Genomic DNA, 15,311 nt, shown 5'->3' with positions numbered 1-15,311 from the left:
AGCAGCACTTGCGCGCTCCTCACAGACAGAAAGAGCAGCGGTTGCATGACTTGTGTGCTCCTCACAGACAGACAGAGCAGCGGTTGCACGACTTGTGTGCTCCTCACAGACAGACAGAGCAGCGGTTGCGAGACTTGCATGCTCCTCACAGACAGAAAGAGCAGCGGTTGCGCGACTTGCACGCTCCTCACAGACAGAAAGAGCAGCACTTGCGCGCTCCTCACAGACAGAAAGAGCAGCACTTGCGCGCTCCTCACAGACAGAAAGAGCAGGGGTTGCATGACTTGCGCGCTCCTCACAGACAGAAAGAGCAGTGGTTGTGCGACTTGCGCGCTCCTCACAGACAGAAAGAGCAGCCGTTGCGCGACTTGCGTGCTCCTCACACAGAAAGAGCAGCGGTTGCGCGACTTGCACGCTCCTCATAGACAGAAAGAGCAGCGGTTGTGCAACTTGCAAGCTCCTCACAGACAGAAAGAGCAGCGGTTGCATGACTTACGCGCTCCTCACAGACAGAAAGAGCAGCGGTTGCGCGACTTGTGTGCTCCTCACAGACAGAAAGAGCAGCGGTTGCGCGACTTGCGCGCTCATCACACACAGAAAGAGCAGCGGTTGCATGACTTGCGAGCTCCTCACAGACAGAAAGAGCAGCGGTTGCGCGACTTGCACGCTTCTCACAGACAGAAAGAGCAGCGGTTACACGACTTGCGCGCTCCTCACAGACAGAAAGAGCAGCGGTTACGTGACTTGCACACTCCTCACACACAGAAAGAGCAGCAGTTGCATGACTTGCGTGCTTCCCACAGACAGAAAGAGCAACAATTGCGTGACTTGCATGCTCCTCACAGACAGAAAGAGCAACGGTTGTGCGACTTGCATGCTCCTCACACAGAAAGAGCAGTGGTTGTGCAATTTGCGCACTCCTCACAGACAGAAAGAGCAGCGGTTGCGCGACTTGTGCGCTCCTCACACACAGAAAGAGCAGCGGTTGCACGACTTCCGTGCTCCGCACACACAGAAAGAGCAGCGGTTGCACGACTTGGTGCTTCCCACAGACAGAAATAGCAACAATTCCGTGACTTGCATGCTCCTCACAGACAGAAAGAGTAACGGTTGCGTGACTTGCATGCTCCTCACAGACAGAAAGAGCAACGGTTGCGCGACTTGCACGCTCCTCACACAGAAAGAGCAGCGCTTGTGCAATTTGCGCGCTCCTCACAGACAGAAAGAGCAACAATTGCGTGACTTGCGTGCTCCTCACAGACAGAAAGAGCAACAATTGCGTGACTTGCATGCTCGTCACAGACAGAAAGAGCAGCGGTTGCGCGACTTGCACGCTCCTCACAGACAGAATGAGCAGCGGTTGTGCGACTTGCACGCTCCTCACAGACAGAAAGAGCAGCGGTTGCGCGACTTGCGTGTTCCTCACAGACAGAAAGAGCAGCGGTTGCGTGACTTGCGCACTCCTCACAGACAGAAAGAGCAGCGGTTGCGCGACTTGGGCACTCCTCACAGACAGAAAGAGCAGCGGTTGCTTGACTTTCATGCTCCTCACAGACAGAAAGAGCAGCGGTTACACGACTTGCGCGCTCCTCACACTGTGATTGGATGGGCTTGTGAGAACTGACATTGATTAATATTTTTCAACTTTCGTCGCAGAAAAACCTCAGAACGCCTGCTTTCAGTGCAGAAACAATCCGCCAGCTGCTGGCTTTTTTGAAAAACGCTGCGCTTTCATTGGAAACAAAACATATGCTGGCCGCCGGCATAAAAGCTTTTGTGTGCACGCCCCCTTAAGGTAGTTGTTATCACACTGACATATGTTAAATTGTTCATTTTTGTGATTAGTTTAATTTTAGCTAGTAATTTGATACTATAGAAACGGAGTGTGTGGTTATGATTGACATTTATGATTGAAAACTTCTCTGAGCGGACTCAAAATGAGTTGTATTTAACTTACCTTATTTAAGCAAGCCAGTCAAATAAGACATTCAAGGGGTGTGATTGAATTCTACGCACAAGCGTTTGGGCTGAAGTTTGATACCACGGCTCCGCCTCCGGGCTCCACAACGATTCCTTCTGCGCATCTGCCTCCATGCTCCACGACGATTTCTTCTGCGTGGCGCTGCCGTTTTTGCATAACATGTCAGCGCCCATCATCATGTTCTTCAAACCTTTTTAGATATTTTAATGATAATAAAGAATATGTATAATGATTGTATAATGAATGATGTTATAAATTACTCAAACTCAGTGATTTTAGACCGATAAGGACTTCCTACAGATCACAGACGAAGAGCCGTAGTACATAAAAGAGCTGTGCATAATATCGCTTTTGCGATTATTAGTGTGTATTGCGATTTATCATTGCACCCCTGTGTCTTAGTGTTAAAAATAAAAATGTGCCATCATTTGTCGCAACTGCAAAAAATATGGTCGCAAAATGCCCTCCCTGATCTTACGTATTCCTATCAGTCAAATACTCCATCAGATCTTTCTCTAGTGTGTTACTGTCTGAACTGCTGTTACTGTAAATAATCAAACATAAACAATGTCACATTGCGACACACCCTAAATACCAAATCAGCATGACTGGCGCGCTAATGTTTTGTGAATAATTCCTCTTCGGCGCCAAGCATCTCCAGCAGCTGACCCGCTGTAATCAAACTGAATTTACACTGCTCTCAGATGCATGGAGTGACACCTGTTCGGCCGTGTCTGAGCTTATTATGATGACACTTATAAAGGAGAGCAGCTGCAAACACAGATTGTTTTCTGCATGAAAGCGGTCTCCTACCTATTCAATGGATGATGAAGCACATTTAAGATCTTCTTGTTTTGGGGTCACAGGCCTGTAGGGTGAAAGCAGGACATTAGTATCTGGTTTCCCTCAGGAAGTGAAGCATCTCGAGTGTCTCAATTATATGAAATTTGTTACCCTCATTCTCTATCCTTTTTTAGATCCAGCCTGTGTTTTTAATGTGAGTAAAATGAAGGATGGACTTTTTTAAGTTTTTCATTAGTGCCTATGTAACGGTTTCAATTTGACACAAATAACAAACTCAGCATGATGTAAGAACAAGACTTCTTAGTGCACTTGCACATAGTTAATCTGATATGATGAATGCATATTTGGCTGAACCCAGAGTACTGCTCTGATCCTTTACTGGGATTGGTACCAGCTGAGAGTAACTGTGCGTTCACACACCACACGCGAAAGCGGCAAAGTGGCCGGAAGTCATTCATTTTTAATTAGAGCCAGCTAGCAGTGCACGTCATGGGCGGTGTGAGCTTTGAGAAAAATTGAAATCAGCTCAACTTTATGGTAATGAGCTATGATGCGGTTCGGTGGCAACCAATTGGAAGACGGAAACGTTCGACGGCAACCAATTGGAAGGCGGAAACCTCTACTTCAGAGGAGTCCAGAGAATGCATTCGCGTGTTAGAGCGTCCACTACAATTTCTCTATAGCATCGTTGACAAGGCAGCCAGAGCGTTTTTTTGACACTCTCGCTGGTGGCGGTGTGAACGTACTGTGAGGTGATGGGCCGGCTACTTAAACAGGACTGTTTTTGCACCTAAACTTAGTTGGTTCTTAAACTTTGTTAAATAAACTTCGGTAAGACTTTACTTGAAGGGGTGTTCATAAGACTGACATGTTACCTTCATAATCATGACATGGCATGTGTCATGAACATGAAGGAGATTTTATGCACATTTATGACAATATTGAGTGTCATTTGTTCAATTATGTCATTTTTTTTAATTGAATTTTATTTGTTATGACAACTTGACATAAATCAATTCATCATAACTTGTTATAAATCTGTCATAAACATGACATAGCAGAATAATTATCAAACTACCTAGCTTTATGGTTTAACATTACATTGAACTGACATTTAAATGTCAATAAATGTGAATATACTGGCAAATAATTTTTTATACCTTTTGCAAAATGCAACAGACACATCAAAAGGTTATACTTAACTTTCTGTATGTGCACAATACATAAAAAACTGACAACTAACAGAACTTGCACATAACAGTTTTTTTCAAAGTAGTTTCAAAGGACTATAAACGATCCCAAACGAGGCATAAGGGTCTTATCTAGTGAAACGATTGTCACTTTTGACAAGAAAAATAAAGAATATGCTCTTTTAAACCACAACTTTTCGTCTAGGTCCGGTCCAGCGCGACCTAACGTAAATGCGTAGTGACGTAGGAGGTCATGTGTTACATATATGAAACGCACATTTGCGGACCATTTTAAACAATAAACTGACACAAAGACATTAATTAGTATCAGTTGACATACAACAACGTAGGAACTTTCAACACACTTGTAAACACTGGGGTGGAGTTTCGCTTTTGTCCTCTGTGACCTCTTGACGTCATGACGTATTGCGTGGGGTCACGCTGGCGCATCACGACCGGCTCTAGACCAGAAGTTGTGCTTTAAAAGTGTATATTTGTTATTTTTATTGTCAAAAATGACAATCGTTTCGCTAGATAAGACCCTCATGCCTTGTTTGGGATTGTTTATAGTCCTTTGAAACTCCGTTGAAAAAAACTGTTAAGTGTTAAGTTAAGTATTAATTGTTGGTGTCTATTAAAGTCAATTAAAATGAGAAAAATCCTGCAATGTTTTCCTCAAAAAACATAATTTCTTCTCGACTGAACAAAGAAAGACATCAACATTTTGGATGACATGGTGGTGAGTAAATTATCTGGATTTTTTTTTAAAGAAAATTGACTAATCCTTAAAGACAGTATCTGCTTGTGTGACTGTCCAATACTTAGATTTCATAATGTAACTAAAAAGTCTAACATGTAATGGGAAAGATCAGATGACCTCATCTCATAAAGTTTGTCTCCCACTCCTATGGTCATCTTTGGGGCAAATCTCACATTACCCAGTGTGCCTTTCTCATGATCTCAGACCAAATGAACCAAGCAATAAAAACTCTTGTGTTTTAAGAGGACAGGTGGAGTTCATCCACACATTCATCTCTAATGTCTCAAAATCGGGGGACAGCACGGTCTGATATTACAGTAATCCATTAAAGTCACCAGAACGGTTTTTGTTACTTATTACTTATAAATCACATCGGCTAAAACACAACTAATCCATTAACTAAGCCATCCTCCTTCAACGTGTAATAAAAACAGCTGGCACACATACTTGTTGTAAATAAACCCATTCTTTGTATAGTCATCATGGTTCTGTTTAGGGTGATGATCAGAGTTTATTTTGTATTAATCACTGGCTCACCCTACATTAGTTCTTGTTTAATGGAAAATCGGTCAAGACTTTACTAGAAGCCGATTAGTGGTCTTAGTGGCTCCTAAATTTTCCAGAGTTGGTTTAAATTTAAAGAGCAGATGTGCTGTAAAAAGTTATAAGGGCTCAGGAATAAATGATGCTGACCTCTGCATTTGTTCAGACATTTGCTCACACGTTGCTTTTTAAAGAAATCAGTCAGAATTATATAAGCGCCTATCATGACAGCCTGAACACTTTCTTCCAGAACTTTGGTGAATTGAGTGTGTTGAAGAAAGAAAACACATTTGAAATACAAGCCGTGCCGTCGGGTGAGGGTTTCTGACCAAGCTTAATGCGGACACACATATGTCTTTGAGATATTTTAGCCAATCAGGCTCTTTCCTGCTTCTCTGCTTGTTAGTTGTAGAGTGAGTATGAATGACATCTTTGTCCCAAAACCTTCAAATTCCTCCACAGGAATCCAGGAAGGAGTTTATAGAGCAACTTTAGGCAGGTTTGCCAATGAAATATCTCATATTTATGCACAATGATCCAGAGGATGCATTTAGAACCTCATCTGATCCGTCTGATTTTGGCTTTGGGTGGTGTCTTTGCTTTTGGAGAGCCAAGGAGACATCGCATACATTCATATATACTTAATCAAATGTATATTAAAGCCCTGTATATATTATAAATTCTCAAATGAGATGTCATGATTAATGTCCTTAAGATATTTGAGGCTTATACAGTTGCATCTGTTGTTTTATAAAAGTTTAATTTAAAGGAACACGCCCAGATTTTGGGAATTTAGCTTATTCACCGTATCCCCCAGAGTTAGATAAGTCCATACATACCTTTCTCATCTCCGTGCGTGCTGTAACTTTGTCTGACGCAGCCCCTGCTAGCTTAGCTTAGCACAAAGTCTGGAAGTGAATGGCTCCAGCTAGCAAACTGCTCCCAATAAGTGACAAAATAACGCGAACATTTTCCTATTTATGTGTTGTGGTTTGTATAGTCACACCGTGTATAACAAGGTGATATGAGACACAGCCATCTTTTAACAGTATATGGGAACTTTATTCTCAGAAGACGAAGCACTGCTACTTGGGTGGAGTGATATGCACAACTCTGACCGAATTCTCTGCTCCTCACCAGGGGCTTCTCGGGTGCTGTGAGCAAATCACTCCGTCCATGTAGCAGTACTTCGTCTTCAGAGAATATAGTTCCCAGTATGTATATTGTACACGGTGTGACTATACAAATCACAACACATAAATAGGAAAATGTTTGCGTTATTTTGTCACTTATTGGGAGCAGTTTGCTAGCTGGAGCCATTCACTTCCAGACTTTGTGCTAAGCTAAGCTAGCAGGGGCTGCGTCAGACAAAGTTACAGCACGCACGGAGATGAGAAAGGTATGTATGGACTTATCTAACTCTGGGGGATACGGTGAATAAGCTAAATTCCCAAAATCTGGGCGTGTTCCTTTAAATTAAACTTTTATAAAATAACAGATGCAATTGTATAAGCTTCAAATATCTTAAGGACATTCATCATGACATCTCATTTGAGAATTTATAATATATACAGGGCTTTAATATACATTTGATTAAGTATATATGAATGTATGCGATGTTTCTTTGGCTTTCTAATAGCAAAGACATTACCCAAAGCTAAAATCCGATGGATTAGATGAGGTTTTAAAGGCTCACTGTCTTACCTGTTTTTTTTTTCATCAAAATTATTGTATATCATATATAACTAAACGTAGTTAACCAATTGTTTTGCATATTAAAGTTTTCTAAAATATTTACATTATTTAGATAAAAGCTGTTTAATGTGATTCTGTTGCATAACTAAATGAAGAATATTGTTTTATTTATAAATGTTTTGTTTTTGTCTAAATTTGGTGTGTTACTTTCAAAAAAAGTTTTATTTTGCTGATTTGTAGTTTTTCCAACTCTGATTTAAATGTATTAAATTAATACACTTAAAAAGTCTAATGTTAATAATATTATACAAAAACTATTTTAAAATATATTTTTTAAGTATTTTTTTTATTTTGAATTTTAAGCCAAGCCTATCCAGATTTTTCAGTATCATTTTAGTGCATTAGTTTGAAGAGTCATGTTTGTGTTTCTGTTAGTGTTTGCTTGTCTTTGCGTGAACTAGGTTTTTATTCATGTTTTTGTTGTTTGTTTGTATTAGTGTGGTGTTTATACAGGCGTTTGTGTTGATATTTGTGTTGATTTTTGCGTGGGGTTTTTTGAGTGATGCACCAATAATAATTTTTCAATTCCAATTGCCTTTTTTTTACAAGCAAATAGGATGAGATTAGATCAGAAAGGGTTAACTGATCAAATTATAAGAGAATGCACATTTCTCTTTACGGTAATTTGAAGTGCCCACAATTTCACTAAAGCACAACCGATATGGGGGGGGGGGGCGATACCGATATTAGGGAGATTCTAAAATATCTGCCAGTATTCTTTGTGTATACCAGTCAAAAGTTTGGGGACACTTCCCATTCGTGTGTCCAAACTTTTGACTGGTGCTGTATAGACGGTTTCAGCAGAAACAACATAAACATGCGGCTTTCGTGGTCATCACCTAACTTCCGGTAAACTCTGTGAAGATTAAATAACAACAAAGTACTTTAAAAACAGTTTATTTATATAACAAGCCAAATAAACAACACATAGATTACATAGGAACCCAAAACATTTGTTATTTTCGACGAGGTATTTGTTCAAGAGTTCAGTTTCAGCAACTAGTCAGACCATTAAACAAACAGAACCCGTAAGTAAAGTTCGGACCAGACGCTTATCGGGTCACTGCATCTGCGCACGATGAAACGGTCTATATAGAATGCAGTATATACTAATTGAATTAATAAAAACAATCATTTCAATAATTAAAAAAAGATAAAATATTTTTTGTCACAACGAGGCGGAGCGAGGGGGTGGCTTCTGGGGCTCAAGCCCCGAGTGTTTTGTCAAAAGCTCTGTAAAATGAATTCATCCATACACTAGGTGGCAGCATTCAGCTTTAACTCTTCAGTCCCCCATTCCAGTGAAAACGAATGAGAGATTGAAGTTGAAGGCAAATTAATATGCTGAATCTCCCCGCAGTTAACAAATTTTTCAGTGTTTATTATTACAGTGCCTTCGTTATTTCTGTAAAAGTGTATATTTATAGTTATGTGATGTAAATACTGTTAAATAGCGTCAACTGATATTATCTGAATGGCTAACGGCTAATGTAAGCGCTCTAGTCGGCATGCTCTGCTGCACACGGTCGTTGGTAACGTTATATTAAATCACAGTGAATTAAAACGTTGAATTTTTTTTTTTTATAAATAGATATACGATTTATTTTTTTTAAAGACGTGAGAAGTAATAAGGTGAGAAAGTATATAGTTACTTAGGCAGCTTATGTTTTGTCCATATGCATTTCACTGAAATTCGCAATGATTTCACCTCACAAATACATTGATAGACAGTTATAAAATGTGAATCCTCAATCTCTTACAATAAAAAATGTTTATGTGTGATAATTGTCAGTGCAAATAGGGAGAGATGAGGGTGGAGAGAGATCAGATCACAGAGAGAGAGAGAGAAAGCGCTTCCATAAGCAGGTGAGAAATTGGTTGCTAGTGAAGTCAAAATTGTTATTCTTTCTTCTGAAGTTACTGGATTAGCCTACAGCAAACATATTTTGCCTATTTTTGGATCGAGAAGAGAAGTTAAAGTGTCATTGTCAAAATGTGTTATTTTACAGTTTCAAAATCATAATACATAGAACACTTAGATTAAAAATAGTTTATAAAGCTGCCATAAATGGAGAAAAAATATCAGCAGGGGACCATGCTTTGGAACCCCTAGATTTGGACTAAGCCCCCTATGTCTACAATATCTGGCTCCGCCCCCTGGTCACAAATCATGTGTTGTGTATTTTCTGGAAATCAAATCAACATGCAGGACATGACGATTTGTATTTAAGGTCTTTTTGCAGTTTAATATTCACAGACACTTCCCTACATAGCTATTTGATTTAAGTGTACTGACCTGTTTTTTATTACAAAAAAATGAAATTAACAGGACGGAGGTGAGGGACGGCTGTATACAGAGGACCTTTTTGCGCTGCTAGGTTGGATTACATTACCTTGCTTCTCTAAAACTTAGTTTAATACATTCATGCTGCGTTTACACCAACAGCGTTTAAGGCATCAAAATCGCGTGTACCGTGCCTAGTATGCCGCTTGAACAGTTTGAATGCGTTCAAATGGCTTGCTTTTTTCGCAAGCAAGCATTTGATGCGCGTCAGAGACAAAATCCGCTTATTGTGGGAGGGGCAAGTGCTATGCGTTTGTCTGTTTGCAAGATGACTGATGTTGATTGTGCATTTATCGAGAGAGTTACCGGTTTGTATTTGGTCACCTTACTAAAGGGGGAAAATAAACAGCGCGGGTCAATAAACGTCACGTGAATCAAAAGTGAAATGTGGATTTACAACTTACCAGGTTCCCGAATGTCCTCACTGACACTCTACCAAGCGAGGTCCTTTTTATTCCTGTCTCTATAGAAATAAGAACTTGTGTCGTATAGCTCCGGGTGACTGCTTATGGACAATATCAAGCGTTCCTTCAGGTTGAATGAGTGACTCCGGGCGGGGCTGCCGCCACAGCAGCAAGCAGGCTCCTGATTGGTTAACGCTGAACAAAATTCCACCAAAGTTCAAATTTTTCAACTCGGGCGTCAGCCGCAAATTTGCGTGCAAAATGCACAAAAGCACCATTCGCATGTACCGCGCCAGGCGCTCAATTCGCACAAACTAAACGCGTGAATGAGGCGTAATCGCGTCTTCCGCGCCAAACGCCTCATCCGCACCGCGAGACCTCCAGACACGCGTCAACGTGTCTTCACATTGAATTAACATTGAAATCACTCGCGCTTGACACCTCCACCGCGGCTGGTGTAAACGCAGCGTCATAAAAAATTGAGGATGCAAAGCATTGCGATGCAGCAAGATATCAGATTGAATCGAATTGTTGACATCATAATTGTACCAGTATTGTGGGTTGATGGTCACTGGTCCTGTGAAGTAAATACATACAGTCTTGTGTTTGTGTAAGCCAGTGGTTTAGAGAAATGCATGTTGAGAGTGTAATGTAACGTTAAAGACATTTTTTACTGTATGTGTTAGCACTTGTGTGATAAAATCACTCAGGAATCCTGTTAGTGAAAACGTTTATTCCTGAATAACCTTGTCATTTTTTGCTAACTGCGCTGTACTATGACAGGATATGTCTGTAACAAACTGTCTGCAAAATATTGTGTATATAAATCCACCTAAAGGAGTGCATGACCAGAAAATCGGTCCCAACACAAAAGCGAAATTGAAAAATCCTCAGGTGTGCATTCCTTACAAACGTCCATTGTAAGAGCATTACTGGAAACTGTGGATTGTGGGCAAACGGTATGAAGAAGCTCACAGGATTTGTTTCCACTTTTGTGCAAGGACCTGTCATGATATGCATAAGTGAATAGCTGAATAACAGAGAATAGGTGTTGTCATTAGAGCATAGACGCATAGATGAAGATCTTGCATGTAGAGACATGGATTTGTTTTTGTAAACCACTAAATAGAGAGACTATGGCTGGCTGCTTCACATAATGTGCCTTCTTATTCAAGCACCATTTGCACTAACATTTAAATGCAGGATTACTCAACCAGATGTAATGTTACTGACTGGAGGAATGGGTTGTTTAATGGTCATTGCCTCACTATTACTGCTTCTGCTTATTTCTTATTTGTGTGCCACACTGTATTTAAATCCACATGCGCTTTATTTATTTTTCCTGTTTGTTTACCTTTACGCTCTTTCAGACCCCTCTATTTATTGGTGTATAATTACAAGATGTTTTAGGTAGTGGTTTTTATAAATATAATGGTTTGTACCATTCAGTGGTGTTAAAATCATGACTTTGCTGCCGTAACATGGCTGCCACAAATAGTCCCCTTAGTAACTTTCAGTAGCAGGGGACTATTTTCAGGCAGTTCGTAATATCATTGCGCCTCCTGCAGCCATGTTACGGCAGCAAAGTCCTTGATTATTACGCCAGAATGAGAGTATAGTTCTTAGCCATATCTGCCTAGAAAATTGCAACTTTTAATTTTCCATTGGTCTTAGTACACGATGTAACTACAGAAGAGTCAAGTTTCAAATAGGAAAAATATCGAAACACTTTGGTTATTTTTTTAGCGCAATGCTAATGGTCCAATCAGACTCAATGGACTATGCCAAGCCACGCCAAAAGTGGCACCGCCAGACCAGAAGATCAGAAGAATGGACTCCAAAACGGCAAAAATCAAATGTTTAACTCTAGGGGAGATGGAAAATTAGTATATAAAAAAAGTGGAGTGTTCCTTTAAGACCTAAATGGTTGTGTTTATGAGGATACTTGCAAAGACAGGAATTTTGATATGTGTATTTAAGGCCAATAAAGCAGCAAAAATGCCCACGGGCTTAATGAACAGCGGATGCACGGCTTTTAGCTCTGTTGTTTGTGTTTCAATGGCTTAGAATCACTGATTTTAAAACTGCAGTGCTTTAATAAGTGTACAAAAGTTAAGTTTTCGTGACCACACGCACAGCAATGTGGCACGTAACTTTTATAGAGAAGATGTCTAAAATCTCAACCAGTTGACAAATTTCCACCTGTTTATCATATCTCTCCCAACCTTACATCAGCCGATCACTAATGTATATTTGACGGCTTGTTAAACAACCGGACTATGAATTTTCCCTAGTTTGGACTGTGTAAGCAATCATCAGAACACCCTAGCTTAGTAACTGTATAGGAAAACTGCTTACAACTAGCATATATCAGTTTAGCATAGATCAACCAAACGCACAGGTGATTCTCACGAAATCCAGACTTAGAAGGTGTCCAGCATCAGATTTTTTTAAAAAAGCCCTTGAAGCCAATTTGTTTTTTTTTGCACATATAAGATTAAGGTCTGAACTTACTATAACAATTATTTTGAGAGGATTTTAAAAATATTTCCTGTAGAATTATTCAATCTTTTTAGATTATCATTATAAAAAATGATCATTACAGCAACATGATATTACATTAAATATATGCATTTACAAACTCATGTTTCGGTAATGAGAACTAAAAAGTTGTCTAGGTACTATGACAAACAAAATTTCAACTTTTATCTGGAGAGAAAAAATAAGAACTGCTTACCTGGTAGCCATCTTGAGCCACAATTTTTTTTTTTTGTGAAAATGTTAGTTCATTGAAGGCTTAAACAATGATTGAAAAATGTTGCGGAGGATGAGAAAATATTTCTTGGAGACATTTATATTCCCTATAATTGTCTATACATTTACCAATGATCACCAAATACCACATGTTTCTTTACTGTACATGTTTATAGAGTATGTAACATGCACTGAAGCTTTTTATTTCTTAGATTTTTTAATTATAAATATTTCCATGTCAAAGAACCCAAATCCAGTCATGGACACATTGCAGTAAATAAAAAATTTCCCCTTAAATGTGGAAAAAACAACAAAATTGGTTTGTATGATGTCATTTGAAATCATGTGCAAAATAGTACATGAAGAGATGTTTGTAACTGTATGCCTCTTATTTTGATAGCATTTACTTTTTTTATCAAAGTCTAATTTCGCGAGAATCACCCAACAGCACAGTACTGTGGTTTGATAAAAACATTAACTTGAGAGGTTAGAGAGGTTATCTTACTCGACAGGTGCAGTCATGCCAAATCTTCTTTAACATCCCATCAGTATCGAGAAGACATCTCATTATGGTTCAAACTCCATTCATTCTTAGCATTATTTGAAAGATCTTTTACTCTTCTCTGCAGTGAAATGTGGCTTTTATTTCTTATTCTCACTACTTGAGCAAGCTCCTGATTGGTTAACGTGGCTCAAATATACGCCAAAGTTCGCAGGATGCTTATTCGCGTCTTTGCATTGACTTGTAAATCACTCGCGATTGCTGCCTCTTCTGCGTCTGGTGTGAATGCACACTTTGACCCACTCAATCAACGGCTTAGCAACACCCTAGCAACCTCCATCAGTACCTTACCATAGTGATGATGAGCTTTTCACCGGCAAACAAGAATACAAAAAATCTGTTTTCTCAGCGGGGTGCGTGATTTTTGAAAAACACTTTGGAAAGGGAGTCGGCCGACTACCAAAACACACTTGTAGCCAATCAGCAGTAAGGGACGTGTCTACTAACCGACATCATTGCTTGGGTTGAGTATGTGTGGGATGGGTCTATCAAATGAAGTTCGAGATTCTATTGGGGTAGAGGCGTGTTCGTTTAGGTGATTTCAAATGTCAACATTGGCTTTCAGGCATCGTGCACCCACATATATGACAAAGTAAAGATCAAGGTTATCATATGGGTCAGAAAAGGCAGGTCAGTGTTTTAAAGGGTCACTTTTAGCCTCCACCGCTCCAGCTGGGCCCGTCTGTCTTATGCACACCTGGTCTTGATATTACAGAAAGTTGAAAACAAAGAGTGTACAGAGAGTTTGAAGGAGGGTGAGGGGTGCTTTCATTTTCCTCAAAGCTACATTCTTCTACAGTAATTAACATCACAAGATGTCCGTCTGGACCAGAACGCTCTGGCAGTCGTGTTCTGGTTTATTTTGGAGCAAAGCTGGTTATCTTCATTCACACCTTTTTTTTGTTTTTTTCTTTATAGTGATCTACGTGCAGTCCTCCTCTCTCCAATTCATCAAGGTGCCAAAATCCCAAGATGCCCTGCACGGACGCAGCGCTATGCTGCGGTGCGAGGTGAGCGATCCTCAAGGCGTGGTCTACACGTGGATTCACAACGGCGAGACGGTCACTAACACGGAGCGACGCTTTTTGGAAAAGGGAAATCTGAAATTCACAGCCATTGACAGAATACTAGACTCTGGAAAATTTCAATGCGTTGCCTTAATAAGCTCGACTGGTGAAAAGAAAAGCACAGATGAAGCCTCCTTCAACATCAAATGTAAGCATGTGGTTTTGTATTTGGTGGACACTTACATAATCCAAAGTGGGGGTTTTTAGTACACTTAAGGGTCTTTCATTATATGTTTTCCTTGAGAATTGAACCCCATGACTTTAAGAACCCAACAAGTCAAAGTATGCTGCTTTTTCTGGCACATTTGAACCATTAGTCCTTTTTGAACAGCCCACTTTTGCAACTCCAGAAAGCTAAACAACGGCCGCATGAGAGAAAGTTATTTTGAGCCAGCGAGTGGCAGCCAGACAAAGCGCCTCTTTATGTTCAATGCCAAGATTAATTGCTTGAAATGCAGCCTCCGGCCGCTTGTCTAAGATAACAAGTAAGGTCAACTGAATAGTGAGGTCTGTTTGACAAGCATGACCAGATGGTGTGAATGTGAGTTTGTTTTTGATAATGAGCGCCGAGGGTTTCGAACACCTGATAATCGAACTTTTCTGTCTTACAGGGTTGGAAAGTGGCGCAGTGATCCTGAAGAGTCCGGAATCAGAGGCGGAGATTCCGAGCTCCTCACAAGTTGTATTAAGGTGCAATATAGATGGACATCCACGGTAAGCAATTCCTCCTAATTTCCCAGAATTCCTCGTTCTTTATGAACTTTTATAACTATGTCCTTTACTGTACAGGCCAACCAATCGCTGGTATAAAGATGGAACCTTACTAACAGACAAGAACAACCAAATAAACAGCAAAGATCGAACACTTACACTACCGGACGTCAGTCCTGATTATAACGGACTGTACCACTGCTGTGCCAAAAACGCTGCCGGCCAAGTGTGCAGTACAGATAACTTTACACTCAATATTATAGGTATGTATGTGTGCTGTCATCTAAATGTGTTACACAGCTTCATGTCATCTCGGATGTGTATCAGTCCTTCCAAAAAAAAGCGAGTTTTTTTGTGATTGTTGCGGGCAAAAATCCTCGATTTTGCGGCACGCTTTCTTAAAAAATGCGATGGAATATGCGGGATATTTAAGCAA

General features: G+C 40.1%; 1 protein-coding gene across 1 annotated transcript in view; it reads left to right on the top strand.

Moving 5' to 3' along the window:
• ptk7a (protein tyrosine kinase 7a) overlaps positions 1–15,311 on the top strand; it is a 69,285-nt gene that overhangs the window by 34,996 nt on the left and 18,978 nt on the right. The window contains exons 2-4 of the mRNA XM_055217640.2: positions 14,016–14,312; positions 14,776–14,878; positions 14,954–15,138. Of these exons, the coding sequence (XP_055073615.2) occupies positions 14,016–14,312; positions 14,776–14,878; positions 14,954–15,138 (585 nt within the window). The remainder of the gene's footprint in view (positions 1–14,015; positions 14,313–14,775; positions 14,879–14,953; positions 15,139–15,311) is intronic.

This window comes from Misgurnus anguillicaudatus, chromosome 23 (assembly GCF_027580225.2).
Source record: "Misgurnus anguillicaudatus chromosome 23, ASM2758022v2, whole genome shotgun sequence".
NCBI classification, from domain to species: Eukaryota; Metazoa; Chordata; class Actinopteri; order Cypriniformes; family Cobitidae; genus Misgurnus; species Misgurnus anguillicaudatus.
This window is presented reverse-complemented; position numbering and strand designations above follow the sequence as displayed.